This window comes from Labrus mixtus, chromosome 13, assembly GCF_963584025.1.
Source record: "Labrus mixtus chromosome 13, fLabMix1.1, whole genome shotgun sequence".
NCBI lineage: Eukaryota > Metazoa > Chordata > Actinopteri > Labriformes > Labridae > Labrus > Labrus mixtus.
In genome coordinates this window covers 8242261-8269985 of record NC_083624.1, presented here as the reverse complement: position 1 = coordinate 8269985, position 27725 = coordinate 8242261, and the positions used below count along the sequence as shown (strand labels likewise).

General features: G+C 40.1%; 1 protein-coding gene across 4 annotated transcripts; it reads right to left on the bottom strand.

Moving 5' to 3' along the window:
• Positions 1 to 32: 32 nt before the first annotated feature.
• mphosph8 (M-phase phosphoprotein 8) lies at positions 33 to 26966 on the bottom strand. 4 transcript variants are annotated; one of them, XM_061053514.1, is made up of 14 exons: positions 26699 to 26945; positions 24017 to 24178; positions 21537 to 22556; positions 20510 to 20606; positions 19536 to 19793; positions 19124 to 19246; positions 17670 to 17758; positions 6964 to 7104; positions 6774 to 6860; positions 6496 to 6650; positions 5219 to 5370; positions 4283 to 4407; positions 3844 to 3927; positions 33 to 1611 (listed from the first exon to the last, which is right to left on the bottom strand). In XM_061053514.1, exons 1-14 carry the CDS (start codon positions 26792 to 26794, stop codon positions 1570 to 1572), a joined length of 2631 nt encoding a protein of 876 aa, XP_060909497.1. In that variant the 5' UTR covers positions 26795 to 26945; the 3' UTR covers positions 33 to 1569. The 4 variants fall into 4 exon arrangements, with proteins under 4 accessions (XP_060909497.1, XP_060909495.1, XP_060909494.1 ...); XM_061053512.1 differs by lacking the exons at positions 33 to 1611; positions 3844 to 3927; positions 4283 to 4407; ... (2 more) ...; positions 6774 to 6860; positions 6964 to 7104 and adding exons at positions 8344 to 12156; positions 12593 to 14963 and having other exon boundaries at positions 21537 to 22553; positions 26699 to 26966; XM_061053511.1 differs by lacking the exons at positions 33 to 1611; positions 3844 to 3927; positions 4283 to 4407; ... (2 more) ...; positions 6774 to 6860; positions 6964 to 7104 and adding exons at positions 8344 to 12156; positions 12593 to 14963 and having other exon boundaries at positions 26699 to 26965.
• Between the last annotated feature and the right edge of the window lie 759 nt (positions 26967 to 27725).

Sequence of the window (27725 nt, the reverse complement as noted above, 5' to 3'; positions counted from 1 at the left end):
GGGTAAATGACTAAGACGACAAACTGAAGCCCTTGAAAGTGAAGGAAACAGATTTTTATTGTACACACTAAATAACTTAACTCAATCCTGTATTTGCAACAAAAAAAAGAAAAAAAAAAGAGCAACAAAACATAACCAGTCATCAGATGACACTTTATAACTGTGTCTTTGTACGCATATATCTATATATAGTATGTGAATATTTACAGACCCAAAAATATAAAATCACTTTTTCTTCATTCATAAAAACATTGTCTATGCAGTCACATCCTCCTGGTGTATGAACATCCACATTAGAGTACACTCCTGTTTACACTCCTGGTGTGAGATCGTCACGTCACATGTGGACAGCACTAAATACCCGCCACATATTGTGATGGATCTCTTAATTTTGGGACGCATCTGCCCGCCTTCTTAATGTAGTGTTATGGAAACATGTTCAGAAGCTTCTCCAACAAGAACATGACCCCATGATGGCCAGTGAGGTTTTTTGTCGACCGCTTGGCAAAGATTGAAAACAAAACAGTGTCTATCCTGGTGATTTGGTTAACATTAACTTCTCTACCGGCTTCTGATTGGGTGATGTAGAAATGTAGTTTCTCACTTGTTGTCATTAGAGAATCAACAGATTTACCTTAACAGCACATCACAGCTTCTAAGGTTGTCAACATTTTTGACACCACGTGTTATGGAATGATATATTTTCTGTTCCTGTAATTATCGACAGTGTTGAAAAAGTACCAAAGCTTTAAAAAAAAAATACACAAATCTTCAGTCATATTTGAACCCAAATCTGCCTCAAGAGAAACACAGTGTGCAGGATTTTGGCTTGTAATTTTGTAAATAACAACAAGGAGTTACCCGATACTGGATGCCTCAGACTTCTATTTAAGTTTCAGTGCTATCTAAACAGGTATGTTTAGGACAGTCTATTATAAAATAGGGTGTTACCAAACACAGCATGATTGGGAAAGCAATACATTGGTCCAAGAAATGCTTGAAAATTTGAAAAAAAGGAGAGATGGAAAACCGTTCTGCATCTTCTTCAAAAGCACCCCTAAAAATCTACACATCTATGTACAAGCTAGGTTTGCAAACACACAAACACACAGACACACGTCTATCATGTCCACACTGACAGAAGGTGGAGCTAGGAGAAAAGGCACGACCCAGGAGGGTTTCTGAAAGGAGAGGAGGGAGTTTCTGACCGCCACATTCTACCAGGAAGCTGTGTAGTAGCGTAGTGTAAAAATGGACGGGCTGCTTGAGGGTTACTTCGAGGTTTAATCAACCACACGAGATTGCAAGGCATTTGTTGATCACGGAGGAGCTGCAGTCTGGATGTCATCGATGAGCTTCAGTCTTCTCCGAGTTTAAGAGGTCTGGCTTTTAAATCTCACCGTGATGAGGAGCCAACAAAATGTTTCCTCTCTTTGAAGACAACGAGCCTTGCAGAGTGTTTCAGCTGTAGTGTGTGTGTGTGTGTGTGTGTGTGTGTGTGTGTGTGTGTGTGTGTGTTGTCATTAAGGCCAGGCTCGGTGTGACTTGTTGACATAATCAGAGGAGGCATCATTGCAGCTGAACTCTGTATGCACAGATGAGGAGTTTGACCTGAAGAAAGAACATTTTACCACTGTTAAAAAACACTTTTGTTAAAGGTCACATATTATCCTCCAATTCAACCAGTTTAAATAAGTTTAAATAAGACTCAGAGCTCCCGGAAACATGTCTGTGAAGTGTCTTGTTCTAAATCCACTCTGATCCTGTATTTGATAATGTCTATAAACCCCTCTATTTCAGCCCTGCTCAGAACAGGCTGTTTCTGTGTCTGTACCTTTAAATGTTAATGAGCTGTATCTGACCACGCCCCCTCTCTGGAAGGGCATGGTGTCTCGGGCTTTCAGTCTCCATGCCCTATTGTTTACGGTGAGAAGGCAGACTCAGAGGGCAGAACAAACACCTAGCTGTGGGAGTGTCACCCACCTGGGGGAAGGGTTACTGCCCTTTGTGATGTCACAAAGGGAAAATCTCCCAACGGCCTGTTTGAGCAGACATTTTCTGAAAAGTGGAGCAGGAAAAAGTTGGAGAGGATTGACTTTTCTCATCATTGGTGGTTTGTAGACAGACTAGGGACACAAATTAGTGTGTGAGAAACATGGTCAAGTATATGTTGCATAATAACTGACCTTTAAAGGTCCCATATTATGCTTTTTCTGGTTTTATATGCCCTTTAGTGTGTTTTCCAAGTGTCCTGTGCATGTTTAGGCACATCTATTTGCAAAAATTCAAAGTCCGCGGAAACGCGGCTTCTCCTACGTCCTCCTGTTAGCTGTAGCATTAGCCGCATGTAACGCTCGGTTCTAGCCCCCCTCGATAAAAATTTGGCAGTCCGACGTCATTGTCAGTGTGAGATCACTGATCTAAGCCCATTGGCTCGTTGTGGCAAGCCCAGCAGCTCATGATGCACGCCCGTTAACTTCTGTAGCACGCCCATGATATGCCGTAGCCTGCGGTAGCACCGTAGTGCTAAGGTGCTAATGTTTATGCTCCCCTCGGACGGAGCCAGTGGCTGCATTCCCAATATGGTAAAAGAGGCGGGACATTTCCGAGAAGTGTGCTGAGCAACTGACCAATAACGACAGAGCAGATCGGCAGACCAATCAGAGCAGACTTGGCCCACGTGGGGTCTAACAGTGTGGGCTCAACAGAGTGCAGCTGCTGGACTCAGAGCGTAGAGGGAGCAAGGAGGAGCAGTACATGAAAACAGACACTTTTTTTCAGACTTTAGCTATTGTGAACGTACAAAAGTAGGAACATAGATTAAATATACGAACCCCAAAAAGGGCATAATATGGGCTCTTTAAAATAATGGCTATAAGAAATGTTACGTGTTTGATGAGTACATTTTTTTGTTTGAAATATGCTGATTAAAAAATGAAGGCTCTAAAGTAAACAGCTGTTTATTTTCTGTTTTCTTCCATGAAAAGAGCAAATATTTTCTGTGTATCTGAAGTGTTAAAGACGTGTTTCCTCCGTGATAGAGCTCCATTGTTTTTCAAATTCTATTAAAAAGAATGGGCCACACTGTTGCATTCAAGGCATATTCATTTACTACCATGAACACACACACACACACACACACACACACACACACACACACACACACACACACACACACACACACACACACACACACACACACACACACACACACACACACACACACACACACACACACACACACACACACACACACACACACACACACACACACACACACACACACACAGCAGTTGTTTTGAACTAGATTCTACATTGACCTGCTGCTGAAACACTCACTTGTTTCGTCTGAACGTGTATTAATCTACTCTCTGAAAATAGTCCCAGACAAATGCCCTTCACTGCTGCTGCAGACGCCCACAAATTCCATTTGTTATTTGTTTATAAAAATGAACGGGTAACAGAGAGAGAGAGTGAGGACTTTTGGAAACAATAGGAGACATGTTTGCACATTGTTGGTCTCGTCTTTTCATGTCTTTTGGAAAACAGAAAGCTTTGGAATAATGCCATCCCATTCATGCACATTCACACGCCGCTGACGAAGCAGCGGGAGCAACTCGGGGGTTAAGTGTCTTGCCCAAGGACACATCGGACATGTAGCTGCAGGAGCTGGGGATTGAACCCCCGACCTTCCCGTTGTGAGACGACCGACTCTACCAACTGAGCCACAGCCGTCCATCATCTACTGTGACTGTCAGAAGCAAATACAAATCCTGACACTAACACACAAATTGTGCTGCTAATTGTGTGTGTGTGTGTGTGTGTGTGTGTGTGTGTGTGTACCTTGGCTGTTGGTGCCTCTGCTAGACGAATGAAGAGTCTGTTGATGCCTGGCACCGGACTGAAGGAGTAGATAAAGTGACTATCCTGTATATTTGAAGACAAAAATAAAGACATAAGGAGAAATAAGAACATCATCACTTATAATATATAACAGAATGAAATACATCAAATAACCAGTTAGACACAGGTTTATGTGTATTGCTCGTGCAGGTAAAATTTGCAGCCTGTGAAGAAATGTCAAGCTCCTCCTTAAAGCAAATGATCACTCATTGTACATGTGTTAAATATCTACTGCAATCATTGTCACTGTTAGAAGAATTAAAATGGGGTACGGCATAATAGATTGTTTGAACATATTTATCTATTAATACCCATTATTCTTGATATAAACTTCTTTTTTTTGTGTGCTGTGTGCATTGTTTTTTTCACAAGATCTAACCAGGAAGATGGGCAGCTGGAACTTGTCGTTGAGCACCACGGCGTGAACGCTGCAGGGTCCGCAGAGCCGGGCTGTTATTTCATTCAAGAAGTTAGCGTGGAAGATGAAGAGGAGGATCCCCGAGCCTGTAGCAGAAGAGAGGGACAGAGGTCCTGTGCATCAAAAGGAAAGAAGAATGCCTCGGACTTCTATTTTTGTTGCAGCGGTATCAAAACAGTTAGCTCTCCTTCTTAGTACACATTTTCATTTTATGATAAAATAAGGTTTTACCAAACACAGCATGAGTGGAAAAGCAAATACATATAAATAAACCACAAAAAATCTACACATCTATAAGCTAGGTTTGCAAACACACACACACACACACGCTTCTATCATGTCCACGCTGACAGAAGGTGTAGCGAGGAGAAAAGTCACGACCAAGGAGGGTTTCTGAAAGGAGAGGAGGGAGTTTCCGACCGCCACATTCTAACAGGAAGCTGAGTAGCGTTGGTGGCAACATAAAAATGGACGGGATGCCGCAAACATTTTCATTATAGTCTTGTATAGCAGATCGCGTTGCTTCGTTCTCCACTTCTGCGTCGTCCTTTATACGTCATGCCTTGCCTAACGAGACCCCCTCCCACCCCTGAAACCCCTCCTGTCTGACAGGGATAGTCTCCCACTGCGAGGTGCATGTGTGAACAACCGAGCCAGGAGGATTTCAGGGGCAGTCTGCCTAATATTTTCTAAACATTGTCCAGAGTGAAGATGCGGAAGCAGCTTATGAGGTTTCTTGGAATGTTTTTAATAATCAACACACCGTCCATCGATTCATCCCCTCCCGGATAAAAAAACTTGGACGGACCACTAACAATGTGATCTCTGTGATTATGTTCTGTATCTAAAAATACTTTTGATGACTTTTGATGACTTGCAGTGTGAAAGTTCTTCTACCTTCTGGTTGTGGCTGTGTTTTGAAGCCAAACTCCATGGTGAAGTCGGGTCCCTCACAAAGCCTGTGGCAGGCAAGAGGAAAAACCGGCTCGAGCAGCACCAGACGAGACTCAAAGTACGCTCGGATCGTGTCCTCGGCCACACTGGACAGCCTGAGAGACAGAAAGATGGGCAGAGAAGAAGAACAGCGTTGAGAATTAAATCAGATTTAAATGTTTATATCATTCTTTTTTTTTATAATTGTTAATCTGAAAAAGTGCTTTAAGCAACAATATGTAACTTCTCCACCTTAAAATAACTGTTTCAAAGTCGATAATAGTGTCTCTCCCATGTCACAGATCGCCCCGGTTACTGGCTTATAACACTATGTAAGTTTTGCAGCGACCGTGGGTCTCTCGCGAGAAGTGTGTACGGCTTTAAGGCACTAACCGGTTAGCCCGCCTCTACTGTTTGATGAATAGCTAGAGGCTAAGAGATGTAAGAAGACAATGATGGATGATGCTAAGAAGAGAAAGAGCAAAATATGCAGAGTGTACATCCCTGCAGATACTTTACATAACAGATTGTATGTAAACTGTATTGTTCTCGGTGTCATTGTTGTTTCATGTTTAGCAGCTTTACCAGGTGCAGGAAGTCATCTAACTCAAGTTATGTCTCAGGCTTGCATATAAATAAATACATATATGCACCTTACACCAAAAGTTGTCTCTACAGCGGGCTGCCTTTGCTCCACAGTTCATGTGTAATATTGCACATTTGATTATTTTAGTCATTTTCTCTTCATTGTTTCTCTCTGTCGTATTTGTTTTCTTCCTATCCTTAATTGTTTCCTCTCAAAAGCCTGCTGTGGACAGGTGTTGAAAACTTGCATGTGTGCTTAAACACTTGAACAATGCATCTGGTTCGTCCAATGTATCTGTGATGTCCATGCCAAACAAAGTCTATCTATCTATCTGGACTCTAGCAGAGTCGATATTTGCACAAAGTCTTGTAGTTTTAACGTGGGTCTTAAGTTTCTAACAAAACCCCTCTGCTTGTCAACAAATGCACGCTGTCTGTGATGGGGGGGGGGGCCGTGTCAGCACTGTGTTTTATGACAGCGCAGACGTTCTGATTTACTACATAACGTTGCTCTAGGTACTGAAGTTCAGATTTTTTTTTTTTTTAGAAACAACACACATCAACATCAATAAAGTAGTTTAATATCTGTCAGTCAAACACATCTGTGACCGTGTCTGCTCTTCTCCATCAGTGTTTAAGCCGTAGTTACAACTCACATGCTGATGTGGTCCTTGATGAAGTCGAACACCATCAGGTTGTTGCTGAGTTTGGCGAAGTACATGGCTGTGTTCTTGTGTTTGGACAGGATGTTGCAGTCGGCGCCGTATTCCAGCAGGAGGCGCACTACGTCAGCGTTCCCTCTTTTGCACGCCTAAAGTTAAATACAACAAACATTTACCAACGCAGCCTTAGTCTCATGTGCAGATCGTAAACACTTAAAATGTCTTATTTTTTTTTACCCAAACACAGAACACTGCGTCACACGTGTCTTTACCTTCATCAGTGCCGTTTCCCCGCCTACATTCTGTGCGTTGACATAAGAGCCCGCCTCCAGCAGGATAGCAACAGTAGTCAAGAAATTCTAACAGAGGACAGATACAAAAAAAATTAAATGCTTTGTCCATCATCACAGTAACGATTGCAAACCCTCTTCTCATATTTGGTGCGAGAGGCTGCTGTGTTACCTTTTCTGCAGCGTGCATCAGGGCTGTGGTGCCGTTCTTCTGTCGTCCGTTCACCTTCACTCCCTTCTTGATCAGCAACCTGAGGATGTCGTCCTGACCCCCTGCTGCTGCCAGCATGCTCAGAGACATACCACTCACATCCTGTTGACAAACAGACACAAACAAAGCCAGTGTCACAGACAAAGGTTGTAAAATAAGTGAGTTCAAAATGACACGCTGTGGGCTGTTTGGCTGCAGTACAGCTAAGAAGGGCTCTCAGCTGAACTGAAACCACACACTTCACCACAGGTTTTTTTTTGTTAATTCTGCTAGTTGCTTTAACCGCAGAAGTCACATTGGTCCTTTTCTGCAATCACACTGACATCATGGTTTTACATGAAGGACACATTATATCTGTAAATGATTGAAGGATTCAGAAACAAATGTCGGAACAGTTTTCCATTAGTTAGTGAAAATAAATGGTAATCTCAAACAATGTGTTGAAGTAACTGGCTGAAGAGAACCAAATTATTGACCACAAATCATTTTGTCTTTTTGACCAACCTTTGCAGAGTTTCAAGAGCTGATCTCCTTGATAGGTTGTCATTTTACTGCCTGTCATTTTATGGATAACCATCCATTATATTCATGTTTACAGTCAACCTAATGATGCAGATTTATCTACCTTGCCTGTCTGAACACTTTGGATACATCTGTGAGAACAGGGTAAACTCCATACAATGGTCTCAATCTGATGCCAGTTTAGAACGGAGGATCTTCTTGCCTTGAGGTGAACGTGCTAATCACTGTCCACTGCAGAACCCTGGTGTTTTAATAAACGAGGCACCAAGAGGTTAAATCCTACTGATGTTTGTTTACACTGAACTTCTCTCTAGCACCACTGAGATCCATATTTTATTTTTTGTTTATATACCAGTAATAAAGCCATGACACACATTATTGTACTAGTCATAAATCTCTATGGAATTTAATTATCTTACCTTTTCTTCAGTGCCACCGTCAGGTCTTAATTTCAATTAGCCCTCTACTTTTGCTCATGGCCCAAAAACAAAAACTATATAAAACTATGGATGTATCCTACAGTGTTGAATAATTCAAATTCAAGCAGAAAGGATTTAAACCTGCAATCTTACGAATGGGCATCAGGAGGGAACTTCAAATGCTGCAAAAACATGTAGCAATGCCTTGAGTTTGGCATTTTGACTTTTGCCATCTTGGATTATTATTATTATTATTTTAGCTAGAACTAGACTACATTTGACACCAAGGTCAAAGTGCAGAGGTTGATCTAGGCAAGTGCAAATATAATCTATGAAACCCAGCATTCTAATGCACTTTAAACAAAAAAAAAATTCCTGATGTCTTCATGACAATAGAATCTTCAAGTTTTAAGCCAAGAAGCAATTTATTGTACAAGCAGAAGTGTCTTACAATTCTTAGTAAGAAGGATAAACTGAAGGCAACATGATCACAACAGGATGAAGAGTAACAAGGATTGTGTGCTTATACAACAGCAATGAATGACAGAGATGTACTGTACAGGGGAAAAAAAGCTGCTGTCCAACGCCAAAGAGCAAATGTAGTGCATGAAAGATTGTTTATTTCTAGACCTTTGACTGATTACAAAGGCTTAACTTGGTTGTAACTCTGACTACAGTTTAAACTGCAACCCAGAAATATCCATCTTAAAAGGAAGCGGTGACAAAGGGAAACCTTTCTATTGTCTCTGTGAAAAGGTTAGCATAGGAAAACTCACCTGGGTTTGCAGCCCTGCTCACACGCAGGGTTCATTTAGAAAGGTTTGTTTCATTTATGTTAGATACTAAAGGCTTTGGTATGAAATGGAGAAACACTGGTTACTCTACAAAGGTTCAATACAGCTGCTACAGAGGATGACACCAAATCTTCTGTCCATAAAAATAACCAGAGTAGAGCAAGGTGGAACTCTTAACCACAGAGATAAAATTTGTTATAAAATGGCGCTATATAAATAAAGATTGATTAACCAAAACTTCCAATCCATTGGGTCACAACATCAAAACAAAAAAGTGGTAGCGTCTACAGTCATTCAACTCAACCAAACAACAGTTGGTCCACAAAACATTTTTATAACCACTGTAAAATTAACACTGTATAAGCACCTACTTTCTTAAACAAAACAATTACAATCCATTTGGTAAACCAGGACTACTGTTTTAAAACGTGACCAGCTGCTAATGGTGCAGGTTGAACCCTTTCTTAAGAATCCAGTATAAACACTCAACAAGGTTTGTATGACTGATACAACCCTACATTTGCACTTCAAATGAAATGTTTAATTTTCAGATATAACATCTTCAGTTATAAGTTGTCTCAGTAGAAAATAATCTGGATTTGATCAATGCCCATGGGGCAGAAACCAAAAGTAGCTTCTTTAGGCCGATGCTTTAAGTCTGGTTCAACAAAGAGCTCAACAATCGCTGTCCATTTCTTAAGACTAGAAGTGTAAACCAATGTCACTTTCACTTTCAGGAATCATGACAAGTAGTACAATTTACTTGTAGTTAATATGCTATATGTTTGACAAATTTGAAATGAAAACTATTGACAGATACAATGTGAAACAGCAAATAATCAACATAATAAGGCAACTGAATCTAGGAGGCTGGATATAATTGTCCAACACTCCAGATGATAAAAAATAAAGTGATATAAATGCGATAATGCAGTGTATGTTTTTTTAACATAAGAGACAGAGTACATATAATACAATAAAGTACTAAAATATTCTACACATTTGCTGTATAGAGATTAAAAAAAATACAACTTAACCTTTCGGTAGCTTGTAAACACACATGAAAATACAAATATATGCAGATAATGAACATTTATCAAACAGGATCCTCAACAGAAAAATAGGTTTCTAAGGTTAAGGAAAGAGGTATATAAACAGAGCTCCTAATTCTCTGACATCAGAAGGGAAGTATGCCATTACTGCTGCAGGCTATCAGGGGCTGTCTACTCTATAGGCTACTGGCTAAAGCAGGAACATAGTACACTTGGGCCAGGCATTTGGGAATTATGAAAATCAAGTCAAAGCACATCTTTAACGTAGCACTGGATGCAAGGATTTGCAGGTAGGCTTTCTCTTTTTTTTTCTTGTATTCAAATTAGTAAAAATGCTACTGAAAACAGCACAGGCAGAAATATTGATGTCCAAGTCAGTTTTGAAGTAGAGTAAAAGTCCCTCTAGAAATGTACAGTCTACCTTTGCTTAGTACAGGGTGGAAAATGCTTGGATCACAGTGGATGGAAGGTTCCAAGCCATTGTCACCATTTTTAGAAATACTGTGTTTGAAACTGCAAATTTCCTTTTGGAAGCCATATTGGTAACTGTCCACCACCAATGAATCTTGGGAAATCAAGGCAAAATGTGGTTTGACGATATCTAAATGATCACACATCTACTGAGATAACCTTCAATGAACTGACAAATTGTTACATGTCTGACTGTGTTGCATACTCTCTGCGACATAAGCACATTACACATGATTATCTGACTGGCTGGAGAAAAACCTACATTACAAACATCCTTGGTTCAATCTACTTAGTGTATATTCATGCAACAGTTCAACAATAGCTTGGTCGTCAACCTTGATTTTAATAATTTAGAAACTTTCGTGACTAAAAGGATAAAAGGGAAGTCTGTTATTGTTTTAGATCCATATGGATACAGAGATCATGGTTCACAGACCACACATTTGATAGCAATTCACATTTGCTGAATTTCTAAGACCCATATAAATGTGTATGGTATACACAGTCCCTACACAACTAAGGTATCACCTCTTATTGTTTGTAACAAGTCCATTACAAATATTTACAATGAAAGATAAACAGGACCATCCCACTCTGCATTTTGATTTAGATTTTGAGTCTCTGGTTCGGGTCCTACACTTTGTTTGGAGGCAACTGGATGTCCTCTTCTTTTCAAGGACTGAATTGAGTTATGTACATAGTATTTGACTTCCCTCCATGTTCTTGTGTTCAAGGCTGGTTCTGCAGCTAAGCATGCATCGCAATCCTTTTTGCCTGGAACTTTCACCAGTTTACAAAAGTCTCCAAACTGACGCCTCACTGCCGCCTGTTCCTCCTCACTCCACAACCGCTTATTTCTCTTCTGAGGCTTAACAGCGGGAGTGCCTCGTTTTCCTGCAGTGGACTTTCCCGTGCTGTCCTGTACCACTGGTATTCTGTCAGGAGCATTGGGTCTATGGATGGTTGGGACAACCTGTGCAGTTGTAGGAGCCCTAGGTTGGGTTGTGAGGTAAGTTGGTGTACTTGGATGGTTCAAAGCTGTGAAGGAAGAAACGATAGGCCTATTTCTATCAGTCAATGTTGAGAATGCAGGGATCATTTGTGCACTTGCTGTGTTTAATGACGTATAAGAAGGACTCATTGAGGTACTTGGGGCAGTGAGGGTGCTATAATTAGGAATCAGAGGTAAATTTGTAGTGTCCTGTGTCGTATACACAGATGGGGGTGGCATATTTGTGTTATTCTGTACATAAGAGGGAGACATTGGCATGATCATGCTCTCTGATGTGTATCCCGGAGACATTAATGGGTTTGTAGTGTTGTGTGGGGTGAATGTAGGAACCACTTGTGTATCAGTAGCATTCAATGGTGTGAAAGAAGAAATCAATTGTTGACTCGAATGGACCAAATTTGTACTAGTAGAACACAAAGATGCATAACTCTGAGTCAAGTCTTGTGAGTACAGTGTTGTCGAGTCTCTCAAGTTGGTTGGTGACGACATTGTCATACAACAGTCTGAACTTTCTCTTATATGATCTGGATTCACTGTTGTCATAGTACAGATGTTTGTGTCTTCCAAATCGGTTTTTGGTGTTTGGCCTCCAGCTTTTGGACTCTCATTTATATTTCCTTCAGACCTACTTCTCCTCCGTACGGTCTGTAGTGTGTTGTGCACATAGTTTTTGACATCTGTCCAAGACCTTCCACAAAGATCTGGTTCAGCAGCTATGCAAGCATTGCACTCCTTTTTGCCCGGAACCTTCATTGCTGTGATGAATTCATTCAAGTAACTCTTCACTGCTGCCTGCTCCTTCTCACTCCAAGGTCTTCTCTTCAAAGCAGGCTTTTGTGCCGTTCCTAAGAAGATAGAAAGAAGAGTAGAGTCCTCTTTTACTCCTGAGAAGAGTAAAAGTAAAAGATTCACAATTATAAAACAGAAAGAAAACTTAATCAAATTAAAACTGCAGTATGCAGTCAACCTTTAAAGTCAAACCCACATTTCTACTATAGAGTTGGACAGTTCATACTTGAGCTTGGAAAAAGTCAGATTTTGTTTTGTGTCTTTGCTCAAAACTGAATGAGTAAGTTGACCTTGAGTAGTTTTTTCCAACAGCTATTATGAAGGTCAAAATAATTTATTATCAAGTCCTAAAAAGGATCATGAGAGGTTAGAACAGCCTCTGTTCAATTACAACCTGCATATGGAGACTTCATGATTCAGGTAAAGGTTTCTAGAACAGAAAGTTTGTGAAACTGCCATAGAGACTGTAATTAACAGCGGATATTTCACATGAAACTTGTGTAATAGACCAAAGCAGACCCAGGTACTCACCATCTGTTGTAGTGCTTGACTGACTTGATGGTAGTGTTCGATCCAGCTTGAGAAGCTGTTTGCTTACTTCCTCCAGCTGTGATGCATCATCTGAGAGCCTGTAACACTCCTGGCTGCTCCTATTGACCAGCATGGCCACTTGATCCAATTCACTTTCACTGAGGCTCATAAGCTGCCAGCAACTGGCTATTTGCTCTCTTAATGATGAGGACAGGAGTGCTTCTGGGTTTTTAACTCCACATTCCATTGCAGCCCTTCGAAAACAATCCAATCCTCTGATAAAGGATGGACCTTCAGTCCGTGCAAACAGGTATGGGTTGGTTTTTGCCACACCAGCTTGTTCTCGATTTGCAACGATTAATTCGATTGATGAAACCATCCTTTCAGTGAGCAGAACCAGCATGTTCCTACCAGACTGACCCTCTAGCTCCAACCTTGTAAAACTGGCACCAAGCTCCAGCTCCAATTTTGTGCTTCTTCTTATTTGATCTGCAGAGGGAACAAATGCGTCCCTACTCTTTCTGTGAGTGTAAGTTAGCAAGGGAATTCTGCCAATATTCCCTACCCTTCCTCTGTTAAACAGACATACATCTGCTAGAGTAGCCTCACTGAGCTTTTTCCACGTTGACAAACTAGGACTGTCTGTCAGCTCCCTCCTGGCTTCGTCTTCTTCCCCTGTGATAAACCTGTGAAGTTTTATCAAATCTTCTGTAACTGTTGAATTATCTACTTCCACCTTCTTGACGTCTTGCTTTAGTGATAATGCAAGAGCTTTGCGAGAGAAACAGCCATTCCATTTTGTATCAAGAAGCTGTATGAACTTTTTCACCTCACTTTCAGTTTCACTGTCCTCTGTCATTCGACTTTCCCCAAAAGCTATCTCTGCAGCTCGTTTTAAGGAATAGCCGATCTTTGAGACAAGGGAAACTGTTTTAAACTTACTGGAACTGGGGTCAAAACCACTCGCTTTTTTGGCTCCTTCAATGGCTAATTCAAATCTGGATGGTTGACATATTTCATGCAAGTACTTCACGCTCTGGTCAAGCTCAATTACAGCTTGCAAAAATCTGCCAAGTTCCCTCATCTTTTGGGCAATATAAGCAAACTGAGACTTGTCATGGTCATACTTAGCAGACAAAGCATTGCCATATTTACAAATAAGAGGGTCATTTCGGATAAGCCTCGAAATGTCATCTTGATGCATGATGTGGATGATTTCCTCACAACCTCCAGTCAAAAATTCTGACATTGGAAGCAGCCTGGAGGCAGCGCTGTGGACACTGCTTCTTTTTGTGTTTTCAGAGAATTTCTGATCTCCCTTTCTGGCCTTACATGATCTTTCATGTCTCCATAAATCTGTTTTGCGATAGAACGCAAAGCAGTGCTGGCAAGGCAGGTAATCACGGACGGATACGCCAGGATTTTTGACCTGTTTCTTTGTAACAATTTCCCCCTCACCACTTTTGAGAACTTTGCAATTATGTTCGTAATCTCCTTTATTACGAATTTGGTCAAGCAAAGTCTGTCTGACTTTGGAACCTCTGGGAAAGTGTATTGCATGGGACACATCAGTTTCGTCCGCATGTCTTCTTTCCAAATGCTTTGCAATCTGAGTGAAAGCCTGTTTGCAATATAAACAGAAGTGCTTCTTGCAGGACTCTTTCTTCTCCTCATTCTCTGTGCTGGTTTTAGTTTCAAGAACTTTCTTACAGGTCCTTGAACTGGATCGTGTTGGTTGTTTCCTCTCCACAGTTTGCCTGCTGCGTCTTAACGGTGTTTTGGCAATGACCTTTGTGTCCGACTCATTTAGACCTTGATCTGAACCATCAGACTGACCTTCTAACACATCCTCAGTCTCATCACTTGAGTCATTCGCTTCCTCACTTGAGCTTTGTTCTGCAGATACTTCTTTTTGCTCTCTTCTCCTTGTCAGTGTCCTTCCGTCAGGTGAGGTTTGATTTGAATGATCAGTGTTGAAACCTACTTTACTTGATAAACCACCCTCTGAGTTGTCTGACATCTCGGATTCCTGTGCATCCCTCTGGTCATCCTTTTCTTGATCATCCTGCTTAGTAGCTGAATTACAACCAGAGTCTTTGAATTCAGTTCCATCCTCCCCAGCATTATGTATATTTTCATGATCTCTTATTGTCCCTTGTTCAGAGTTTGTATTAGAAGTAGAGCTGTTTATATTTTCGCCAGCTATAAGACAATCCAAATCTTGTGGAAAATTCACTTTTACTTCTGTAGTGCCCTCTTCATTTCTTGCAATGTCAAGGTTAGAAGTCAACCTATAAGGGTCACTCGAACTTCTCTCTTCAATCAAGCTCCTCTCTGCTTCAAATGACCTCGTCTCACCCATAGTACAGGCCTGTAAAAGAACAAGTATATGTAAGACTTAACGCCAAATCAGAAGCCATGAATAATTTGAAAAACTTCAAAATCAGACCTCTTCGAAAAATAATGTAAGGGGGCAAACAAAAACAAAAGTTGGTTGGAATTTTGGTTATTAAATGATGGTGATAGGTCGAAATTATTTTTTTGTTTTGTTGTCTTTCAAAAAAAACCCGTCTGTTTTACGCATCAGCACCTTGGCAATGCCCCACCCAGATCCAGGCTCATTCAAACAGAAGTCAATGTGATGGCCACACATCACTACCGACATCGGTAACAAAAAACCTCTGACACCTCTCAAATCTCCAGTACAAAGACCACATGTGACCCATTTGATAACAATTAATGGCTTTATTGGATCAAGCAGTGTTTTGACATCGTAAATGTCCAACCACGTAAATGTAATCATGAGGTGTTGGATGAAGTGCTACATGGAGGGTACAGAATATGAACTGACGCTACACCTACATGCATGGCTTTAAATCAAGACAAAATTTTGGCTTAGCAAGTTAGCATAGCAAAGTTTTCACAGTTAAATCTATGAAACTCATGAGTTAACATAACACGTCTTTCAATGTGGCTACATACATAATAGAGTCCAGGACGAGGCAATGTACAGATGCAAAACAGGGGAACACTTTTATGGTGTTCAGCCATTCAATTACCAACATTATGTTTTTTTTTGTAAGTAGATTTAATTTAACCTTAAATATTAATGGAAAGATAAAGAAAAAATGGCTTTCTGATAGTTACTGGTGCATGCTGGTTTTTACATGTGTTATGTTTATGATGGTGATACATGTTCCAAACATTATGTACCTGCTTCAAAGGGGTCATCTTGTCCTATCACTTCTTGTGTTCAGTGTCTTCTTTATTTGGCTGGTTCTCTGCAAGGACAGATAACACCAAGGTCTCTATTGTGCACAAATTATAATGACATTGAAATGACAATTGCATGAAAAGGTAACAATTGTATAATAACATGTAAATTAAAGAAGCAATTTCAAACCATGCCATGGTTGATACAACAATCTAGCTTAGGTCAAGCATGAGTACTGGTAAATAGAGCCGAGAGCATTTAACGTCATGCAGGCAACAACAGAAAGAATCAGAAAGATCTCATGACAGAGATTGGTGGAGTTTACCATAGCTTTTTAAATATTCTGCCTATATTAAAGCAATACTGGTCAGGTTTAAAGTAAGCAACGCTCTTTACGTATCTCATTAGATTATATGAACCATCAACCATTAAAACTTCATTTGAACCACACGTTTGTTTGGCTTGATAAATTACAAACAAAACTGACGGTAGTATTAATGAGCAACACTATCACGTCACTAAAGACATTTTTATTTGCATGTAAAAGTTAAAGCATGTGATGCTCTTACCTGCATTTGGTGCCTTGCAGTCATTCAAAACGTCTTGAAGCGTTGAATTAACAGTAGACATGAAGCAGGGAAGTCATTGTGTAGATCTTGTAGAGACAGAAATCTTGAAGTTTTTTTTATCTATAATTTTTCTTTATGGTTAATAATTTAGAGAGCATCCACACATGATGAAAGTGAGTGATCTCGACTGCTTGATCTGGTCATAGGAAGTCATTTGCTGTTGTTCATTCCTGCCTTTTTAATTCAGGTTTCCTGAGATACTGTAAATATTTTTCAGAAAGTCAAATCATAAAAAAGAAGTTTGCATCCAAGAACCTGAAGGGTTAGGGGGTTCGAATTTTTACACTTAAATATCTAAACTAATTAAAAATGCATTAAACCTTTGTTATATATTTTGTTGTTGTTGAGTACTTACATTACCTTTCATATTTTTAACAGTTTTCAAAACCAGAGAAATTCTGTTTGGCCCGTGTATTACTTGGTGGCAACCATGACAGACATATTTATCGTTGCCATGGAAACACTAGATGTTACATCACAGTACGCTGCATAAGAAGCTGCCGTACTGTTGCTGTATGTGTTGCTGTGATAAAAACGTCTTGTAAATTATACTTGGATACATCGGCGGTAACCATATTCTCTTCCTCAGGTCGGTTTCGCCCGTTCGTCTTCACTACGGTCAACTCGGAGGTCATTTTCAACGGAGGTGGGGATGGAGTAGCAGAGAGAATCGCTCCCATTATTCCCTTCAAGCCTCGATGTCATCTCTTGTTATTGTTGTGATTGAGAGTCAACTGGCGGCTGAATTTACATACTGTGTGTTAAAATAAGTCTCAAGTTGATAAATTCCACTGAGGACAAATACGTTTCCTAGAACCTTCATCTTTGTTTTACTATTTTGAACAATCCTGCTTCTCCTTCATTGAAGTGTCGTGTAATTTTAACGCTACGTCAGCTCATGCTTTTAATGCAGAAGACCTGGCTGGGCAAGAGTTCAACAGTATAAGGGTGTTTTCTTTCAGACACAGCACAGTTACACTGATCATGAACAACCATCACACGTCAGCACAAACACTCCAACACATACACACTGGGACAACCAAGGTGTGAGCAGTAAAGGTTGTAATGCGTATCTTTCTTGGAATTGAGGGCTTGAGAAGTCCTTCAGAACCGAAAGCAAGTATCATTGAAAATGTGGCAAGTTCTCAAAACATGATGGTTCGCTTGGCTATAAGGTTTTATAAAAGATTTAAGGGCGGGGGGTGGGGGGTTAAAACATTTTTTTTGCACATACCTCTTGGTCTAGATTGTAGTCTTCTTTGGAATTAAGTGCCAATTTTACTGCCATGTAATCTCCACTTTTCACAGCATCACGCAGCTCACCTGACAGGAACAAAACACAGCTAGATTTAGTTTGATGGTAGAGCAGTAAATATTACAACTGTTACAATCCAAGATAATTTACAAGCTAGCGTAAAAAGGAAATGATATAATCTCTTAAAAAATACTCAAAATCAAATAATGTACGTTAGGGAGGGCAGATGGACTAGAGGTTAGGTGGCACCCCATTTAGTAGGCTATAGCCCTCGAGGTGGGCGGCCCAGGTTCAAGTCCGGCCTGTGGCTCCTTTCCCCACTCTACTTCCTGTGTTTCTTACTCTATTCACTGTCCTATCAAATAAAGGCAAAAAACCCTAAAACCCTAAAAAAAATACAATTATGTAAGGACTTAATCTATAAAAAAAAAAAAAGAGTCAAAAATTTGACTTACATATTAAAACAATGTATTCTAAATGAACAATAAATTGCCTTACCCTCTCAATCCCTACAACAGAAGTTAAATGAAAGGCAGCCGACAGACAGTCAGAGGACGTTGGCGTGTAATGGGTCAAGAGAATTTCTATTGTAAAGTTGAATTCTATTGTAAAGTCTATTGCAGCTGGTTTGTTTGTGCTTCTTGTACCTCTGCACTCCTCCCTGACTCTGCTATATAGCCTACAGGTCGATAAAGAGTACCTCAGCACTGCCTGTACCAGCCTGTACCTCCTCTCCTCCTGAGCCAAAAGCTGAAGAAGAGTTGCAACAATCTGCATCTTCCCCCCCAAAAAAAAATATAATGGTGGCTATAATGTGGCTCACCACATACCCATAAGGTGCTCTTTTCAGATGACAATTTAACACACTGTGACATTAGATCTAATTATAACAAATCTGGCACATCTATTCACAAATAAAACAAATTCACCAACCTATCAGCATGCCACAAATTCAGCTACATTTACATATCATTATAATCATATCTTACAACTAGTATCATAACAACAGTTTAGCACTACTTTTTCAAACCCTTTTTTTATTGGAGACCCATTCAATTTCCCTGGGATCACCATAAAATCACCACCTCTGGGTCCTGGGGACATCCTCCATTGAAACCTATCAACATCCCTGCTTTAGAAGAAGCTAAAGAACCTGAAACTGTCATTTCATGGGGGCTTGAAATAAATATCCAAGGAGATTCACTTTGAAAAACAGCGAGCGAGTGTTTAGAAAACTGCTGTTTTGAGCTACAAGTTGGAATGCCAAAATTGGTGATTTAAAATACTTCTATCAGGGTTACCAACCAAATATCCTCGTGACTATCCTTGACCAAGTTGGAAAGTTACCTTTTAACTTCTTGAACACTTCTTCATAGCAGTAGACAGTAGTCTGCTAAATGTCTGAGGGGTAAAGGAGTAAATGCTAAACTCACTAGGAGATAGCGGGGGACCAGACAGGATCTCATCTTCCCCATTTAGGTGCTTCTGGAAGTCGTCCAGCGTCATCCAGTCCAGGTTGAGGTCCATTCCTAGACTCAAGGTTGCATGGCCCTTGTCTGTACAGAACACATTGCAGAGTGACACATTATTAGTTTGCAAGAGGAAACAGTCACACTGCAATTCAAAACACTTTTTTATTCTCTCTGAGAAGCTTGATAACGTTACTGTATGTTTCAGACCTCAGCTTCTGTTTGTATTTTAACTGTGATAATAAGTCAAGTTTTGCATTAAATAAGAAAGTTGAAAAACGTTACTGAGACAAATGTACAGTTTGACATTTTCTTTTGTTGATATTTGGAAGTAGCAAATGTCAGCATATGCTCAGAGGCAAGATCAGAAAAATACCAGATTTGTCAGCGCCCTCTGCTGGATCCTGGATGTCCTGATTGTCATCACATGCCATGAAGAGTCTTGGCTCGCTGTCCTCTCTCCTCTTCCGCCTGTCGTCTGTTGACGTTCTCCTGTCCCAGCTGGGCCGCTGCGCCTCATCTTGCTTCTCTCTCTTGTCCCGGGGTTCTTCTCCTGGTCTTGGCTTTGCTGAGGGTTCATCTTCCTTCTCATCGCTGTCCAGGCTGAAGCCGTGACTCTGTCCAGGTTTTGGGGCTAAATGGGGGGGAGAGAGACCAGACGCCATATTTCCTGTCAGAAACACCCTAGAAGGGCTTTTTCATCCTCCATCCCAACTGCCAATCAAAACGCAGCTGCCATTCCAGCTCCATGAGGACTGGTTTTCTCACTGGGGATAATGGGAGCACTCATGTTTACGTGTTCAAACAAGTTTTAAATTTGTTTGTTAGCAGCTGATGAACTCACAGCTGTTAGAGGGACTATTTATTGCTTTAGTGGCTCTCATACCACCCGACAGATCCATATATGGATGTTTTATGTTCAGTTATGTTTCCACAACTAAGATCGTAAGCCAGTTGTTTGAGTGAAAATAAAAGATAAAAGGAAAGAGGAACACACAGAAAAGCTACTGCTTTGGAGCTAGACTGAACACGTAATCTTTGGGCTAAAAACAGCGGACTTCGCAGATGATTCAATGCTTCCTCAATTCATGATCACAGATTATTGTGATGTTTATACAGACATTACTGTGATGCTTCTGCAAGGAGTTGTTCTTCTTTTAGAATCTGTAAGAGACTGAATTATTGCACAAAAACAGTACATATAATATAGTCAATTAAAATCATTTAATTTCTTATTTTCTTCCGATTTTGTATTCAGTTTTCTTTCCCCTGGTGAGAGGTTACTTTAGGGATGTTGTGGCAGCTTACATGACCAAACTAAGAACATCAATGTCTGTGTCAAATGTGTACCATCTGATTGCTTGGTCTTCTCCGTCTTCTCAGGATCTGGTTTCTGAGCTGGAGACTCTTTGGTCGCCTTAGAGAGCTTCTCAATCTTTCCGATTACCTGTTGTTAGAAAGAAAAAGAACGTGAAAGTGTAAAAACCTTGAGTTTAATATCTGAGCAGCAGGATCCATCAAAAGGACCCTTAAGGTCTTCTCCATGTCTGTACACTCATTATGACTGTATACTAACAGCTTCCCGTCTCTGGCCTGTTCCCCTCTTCCTTTGACAAACTGAAGAGGCTAAATATTACTCTGCAGATGTGCAGCTGTGACTCTTTATACAGAAATTACTCTTCACTGTAGGCTCTGGGTGCAAGCCAGTAATGACATAAACAATCATATCAAGTAAATGCCAAATGTCTCAAATCAATACGGACTACAACTTCCCTCCATAGAGGAGGGTAGATTGGGGTGATTTCTGCACCCTGGTTTCTATTTTGGGGAAATTTGCATATTTTAAAAATGTTAAACAAAGCCTAATAAATGGTACAGGGTCAGTCACATTACATTTTAATTTCCAGGAAATTGCAAACCTAGAAAACAAAAAACCTTGCTGTGTAATTCTAGCTAATAGGTGACAATGAATGCAAGATAAATGTGATTAAAGAACCTTTAAGTTCTATTTTGATGTCTTGGGAATGTAAGAGTCACACTGTTTAGCCAGTCAGGTGTAGTGATTACATGAAAAAGCATGCTGTTATGTTGAGAGAAGCCTTCTTCTTGTTGACACACAGGAGCAGGCGTGTGATTAATGTTAATGACATCAGCTCAGAGCTGTTATGTTTCTGCACAAAGCACCAGTAATCCTAAGAAGGGTGTAATGTTAACCGTCAACCAAGCAAAAAAAACTGCTACAACGACAAATATGTCAGCAGAGTGTGCACAGGACACACAATAAAAGAGCAGACTTTCTACTCGGTCAACCAAATAAATACTTTCAGCAAGTTAAGTCAACATGGTAAAATACATACATATAGCACTAATGCTGTACCTTGGTGGGTTTGCTGATGCTTTTTTCTGGGGTGGGCTGATGTACTGGCTGCCTTCGGGGGGCACGGTCCTTGGCCTCGCAGTTTAACAGGAACTTCTCAAACAGGTTAGTGGAGCCTGTCGCATCCTTCTGTCCCAAAACCTCCTCTTTAGCCACCTCTTCCTCCTTACCTTTAGCGCTGCTAGCTGCTGTGACGGAGGACGAGGAGGACGATGAGGATGTGGAGGAAGACGGGACTTTGGGCGGCACAGGTGTGCTCTCCTGCCCTTTGCTCTTAGCTTTCCTGTGTAAAGTGGAGCTGTCACTGGAGTCTGAGTGAGGGGCAGCCTCCTCCTTGCTTTTAGAGGTGAGACTCTTGAGTTTTTGGAGGCTGCTTTCTTTTAGTGGCGTGTCTGGCTTTTTGCCCTTTTTGTCTTGGATTATGTCCTTAATGCCCTGCAGATTCACTTCCCACTTCCCCTTCTTTTGCTTGACCTTGTCCTCCAAACGGGCCCTTTCGGCTGATTTTGCCCCTGCGTCTGCTGAAGCACTATCGTCCACCTGAGACTCTGAAGGGCCGTCACTTAGGTCGTCCTCTAGAGGTGCAGCAGCCTCGTCTTCCGAGGTTTCAATCTTCCTTTCCTTCTTTCCTTTCTTCTTCTTTCCCTCCTCTGCCTTTTCCTTCTTGTGCTTTCCTCCATCTTTTCCCTTTTCCTTCTTGTGTTTTTTCAGGGGAACGGGCTCGTTGTCCTCCTCGTCAGAGTCAACCACTCGCTTTTTCATATCGGTCTTTTTCTCCATGGGAGGAGAGGATGGGGTCGGTGCTCTCTCTTCTTCGTCCGTCTCTGGTGCCGGTAGAGGCCTGAAATCCTCCTTCCGTTTCTCTTTTTTCTTTTTCTTCTTTTCCTTTGAAAGTGGCTCCTCCTCATCTTCCTTTAGCTTCATCTTTTTCTTCTTGATGGGTGCCACGCTGGGTCGATCTTTGTCACTGTCACTCTCCGAGTCCGCATCAAAGACGTCACTCTTTGTCGGCAGCAGCTTCTAACAGAAGAACAGTAAAATAAATAAGGCATTTTAGAATGATGCATTGTATTTTTCCCAGAAGTTTTAGACCTAGGATAGATAGCACATTCCTATCAGTGCGGTTGGCTGATGTACAGGTGGCTGTAACACGGCAGGATTTGCAGCAATGTACAAACAAAGACTTTGAAAGAAAATGACAAACGTTTTGAGGAATGAAATTATAAATGATAATGCGAGTATTTCAAGTCTGATTACCAATTCCCTGCAACGTCTTCAAGAGTAGACAGCATTTATTTTTGATTTACTGAACTGTTAACCTGGTCATTTGGCATTTTTTTAAACAATACAAAAGAGAAAAGTCAGCACATTAAAAAGTGTTTATCTGGGCAGAGCAGCAGAGTACAGATCAACAATGGGACGCCTTTCAGCACAAGACCTTCATCTTTTAGCACGCTGACTTTTCTGTCTCTCTTTAGTCTTGTTGAGGTTGTGCACCTGAAAAACTGTATTACGGTTGAGTGTGCTCCTTTTTTTGCTGTTTTGCACTTTTAAACAAGGCAGCAGCAAACACATGGACCCCTACACATCAGATGACTTCAACCTTCCCAGAGTGTTAACAGAAACTAAAATGACGGTATATTAGAGGTTATTCCTATAACGCTGACATTCAAATAGCCACATATTGTTTGTATACTCTGAACTCACAATGCATGTCTTTGTGACTATCTTACAGTTTGTTTGTTTGTGTAACAGCTAAATAAACAAGTTCTTGAAGGCAGAGACATCTGATTTCTAATCTTGCTAGGTGAAAATTTGGTCCACAGCAGATACTTATTGAATACATTTATATGTTGGACAACTTTCTTTATTCTTTTTGGAAGTGGGGAGTTAGTTGTCTAAATCTCGAAGTGTTTTAGACCAATCTGGTTTTAGCCGTGTTCAGAGCTCTCTTTAGGGTAAAAACTTTTTTTTAGTACCTACACCAAAAACTTCCAGATGATCAAAACCTTTTACAGACACCTACATGAATGATAAACTAATTTACATTAAATATAATATATTATTATTAAAATGCAACTGCAACACAAAGTCAATGATCTTTGCAAATTTCTTAAATTAAGGGATCACCAGAGAACATTTCCACCATTGAAAAACCAGGTGATCACAAAGAAAAGGTTTTCTTGAATGTTTGAAGATGAAGCTCCTAATTAAGCTGCAAATCAGACATTTATTAAGGCTGTAATTCAAGGCAAGAATATTCTTGTAATGTGTAATAATAAAAAAAATTTGAGGACTCTTTGCGAAGCCTGTTTTAATAATTCACCTATGATAAGTGATGAGTTTTGAAGACAAGCAAAGTAAAAGGTGTTTTTTTTTTTTACAAGCTGCAATGAGCGAGCGCAACTCTGTAATCCTTCAGTTTTCGTTCGGAGGAGCACAGACTCTGTGGTGTTTTGACAACTGTCACTTCGACTTACCACACTCTTCTTGGCTTCTGCTTCTTTCTTGGCCTTAATTTCAGCCATGGTCTTCTTAAAAGTTAAGAGGACCTCGCGACAATCCTCCAAGTGGGCCTCGGGCTCCCATGTGTCATCGTCTGAGCAGTAGTTCTTCCACCGCACTCTGTACAGCACTTCACCCTTTACACAGAGACAGAGAGAGAATATGAAACTAGAGCACTTATCCACACTCACCTGACACAGTGGCAGGACACTTCTCTTTGATTTATGTTATTCAATTAATTAAGCCACAGATATAACGTGTAAAACAACAACACAGATCACTTGGCTGACCAACAGCTGGAAAATGTCAACATTCACTGAAGAAAGAAAAAATGCACATTAAAGACATCACTCTGGACCAGGGCCATATTTTAAGAAACTAATGGGATAAGGTAGGTAGGCTAATATTTCATTGTGAAATCCAAACGTCATTTTGCACAACAAAAAACCTCACAATATATATCATCTTTTTTTTGCAGGCCAGCCCCAGCTGAGTCTAAAAAAAACAGAGAGTTCAAGCTAAAGAAAAGTCATTACGAGAAAATAAGCAATGCTGAACAAGTGTGAAGCAATGTGGCTTTAACTGCAATGTTAGAAAGTGTCAGTGCACCTTCTACATTGTTCCTACGCTGACTGGAAAGGACTGTCATTAAGTGGCTTTCTAACTGGGTTCCATCACAATTGCCCAGTGCCTACATATTTATTTGCAGCAATGCAGAAACTAAAGAAACGTGTTTCAACAGCTGCATCATGTAGACAGTTTACTGCCCTACTGTCTCTGCCTTTACTCCCATTAGTGTTGTGATATTTTACAAGCAGGTGGTAGAAACACTCGAGACTCTTAAGAGAGTCGTCATGACGTAGGGCGAGAAATATGTTCAAGTATTGAAGCCATACTGTGTGAGTAATCTGTGTTTTTGTTTTTAAAACAGCTCACTATTTAGCTTTTTATTTCTCATTTTTTCACCAAGTCTATACCCAGCAATGATGTCTGTGTCTTTGTAATGCGAATTCAAACTCTTCAAAAAAAAAAAAAAACAAGAAGCCAAATTGAGTTCACATTAACAATGTTTGTCCAGCGTGAATTCATGCATCAGCCCCTGTAAACTAACTTGAAGGAGCTTTTCATTTGCAAAAATCTGGTTACCTTAATTGATGTAAACAACCAGCGTGAACGTCAAGAGTTTGCAAAGAAAATGAAAAACCTTGCACTCAAAGAATAAAACAAACACCACACCTTCATCCCACACCCTCTCCTTATGCACTCGCGTGAACGCCTAGTTAATATTTAAGTGTGAAAATGTGGCACCGCCTTGCTGTGAGGCCAGTCTTTGTAAACACAATTTGAGTACAGGCTGATTATAAATAACATGCAGATTAATTCTCAATAAATACTTGTGTTCAGCAAAACAGTACAAACTATACAGCACACTGTTACTAAGTCGTGTGATGATACTGTGCTCACATTTGAGAAGTCCTGATAAAAACATATAAATGGTTAATAATGAGTGGAGAGCTAAGTATAGCAGCTCAGTAACATGTGTAGCTCTTAAATATTATCTTGGTGGATGTCAACATTTTTTATCGTCAACGTAAACTAATAACATAAAGATAATATTTAAAAAGATGACTTACCGAAAATCTATTGTGTGGTTTCAAAACAATATAAAATAAAATTATAGAGAAAAGTCCTTCATTTTCATCGACACAGACAAACTGAGTGACACATTTTATAATATTTTTTTTTGGATGAGCTTGCTGACTGCATTAATTAAAACTGTATTCTTTTTTGTACAATACTTATTATTATTATCTTTTAAATAGTTTCTATACCATTTACATACAGCGAAAAATGAAAAACTATAAAAACTTAATTCAAACTAAGCATTTTCACAAAATAAAAACTAACAAACCAGCATTAAAAACTAAACTGAAATTGAATAAATAAAAAAAATAAAAAAAATAAAAATAATGAAAAATCGCTGAAAGCTTTTATAAAGACGGTGGGTGTTACTAAATGTAATGACAGCTGAACCTGCACAGAAATATTGAAGACACATATGTGGGATACTATTCTTACAAAAACCGTGACTTTAGATATGAAATTGAGATGAAAATATAAATTTTACTTAGTATTTAATCAACAAAAAGGTAAAGTACACGGAGGGTTAGTGATGCCAAAATGGTAACGTTACTTGCAGACGTCGATAACTGTCAGTGAAATTACAACATCCAAACTGTTAAGACTCACATTTTACCCTCAAATAATTCAATAAAACTAAGCCACTGGGCAAGAGTCGCCTTTATGAAAATATGTGCAAGCTTGCAGAGCGTCTGTCCTTGGCCCCAGCAGGGGAGAGGCAAGCGGACATCATGGGAGAAGTTGTACAAAAAAAAAAAAAAAAAAAAAAAAAACCCGAAGCTGTGCACGGAGGAGGGAGCTACGACACTACAGTGTAGTAGTGCCAGGATGTGTGATTCTTGTGCAACGAAATGCATCTCAAATAGATTGGAAAAGAAGTGTGTTGACAGCCGTGTTGTATCAAGACACCATTGTAGGTGGGCTATGCGTCGTGAGAGTGGACTGAAAAGCAATGCCAGCCATGTTTGCCAAGCAAGCCAAGCGGCTAAGTAGCAGAGAGCTAGCTTTTTTTTTACCTCTTCCACCCGCATGTCAATGATCCTTTCCACTTCGTACTGATCTTCTCCTTCGTCGCTGTCCGCAGGCTCTACCTTGTCGGTCTCAGCCGCCATGGCTGCGGGTTGGTGCCAAAACAAATCAAGCAGTATTTGATTTAGCACACGTAAAGGCCGCGTTGGCTGTAAGGTAACAACAGACAGGACGCTAGTGTACCCAAGCAGTACCTGGCTGTAGTTACTGCACTAGCTCTGCAGCTCAGAGGGTTACAGACAGACCAGCTACCGCCCGCTCTTACAATGATGCGTTCAAGGGCCGCCTCAAACCTCCGTTTAATTTAACGCTAGTATCTCCAAACAAAACCCAGTCTCATTTAACGCTAGAATTATCCAAATAGCACTAACATAACATGTTTGTTTTTGTCGGAATGCCTTAGCTTTGAAAACTTATATTTGCCGTTCAAAACAGAACTAAAAATAATTTACAAGAAGCTAATCAAATAAATACAACAAACACAAGTGGATTACTTTAACCTGTTCCGTCTAACATGACTTTTAAGACCGTTTAAAAACTTAACCGTACAGATATATCTCGACTATATGGCCTCAAAGTTAATTTTGTAAGTCCAATTAACTATTTTCTTCGACGTATGGGTTCTAGTCACTCTACTCTGTCGTTATTTCAGGTGTCGAATGTCAAAACTCCGATGTTAGTGAAGGTAGCATAGACAAAAAGAGAGGGCAATGAAAACATGGTGGACTGTAAAAGGCAGAGCAAAACCAATAGATACATCTCATAGGAAAAAATCAGAACATAGTAATAATTTATAAATGGTAATATTAATAACCTCCCTAATACTGTCAGCTTTAAACACAGGATCATAAGTGGTATTAATAAAATACCTTTTATGGCAATGTATGCAATGTATTCCTGATGAAAGCCTAATAGAGAGCATAGTAGAAATATTTTAAATAAGAAGCATTTTTATATTCAAATCAAGGTGAATGCATTTTATAAAAGGTCTAATATTTCTGATTAAAAATTAAG

Coding starts and splice junctions, on each gene's coding strand:
- mphosph8 (XM_061053511.1), bottom strand. CDS start 26,794: ATGGCGGCTGAGACCGACAAGGTAGAGCCTGCGGACAGCGACGAAGGA. Junction 20,607..21,536: donor GCATCAGCAAACCCACCAAG/GTACAGCATTAG, acceptor TTCTAACAACAG/GTAATCGGAAAGATTGAGAA. Junction 17,759..19,123: donor TGGTCCCCCGCTATCTCCTA/GTGAGTTTAGCA, acceptor TGTTCCTGTCAG/GTGAGCTGCGTGATGCTGTG.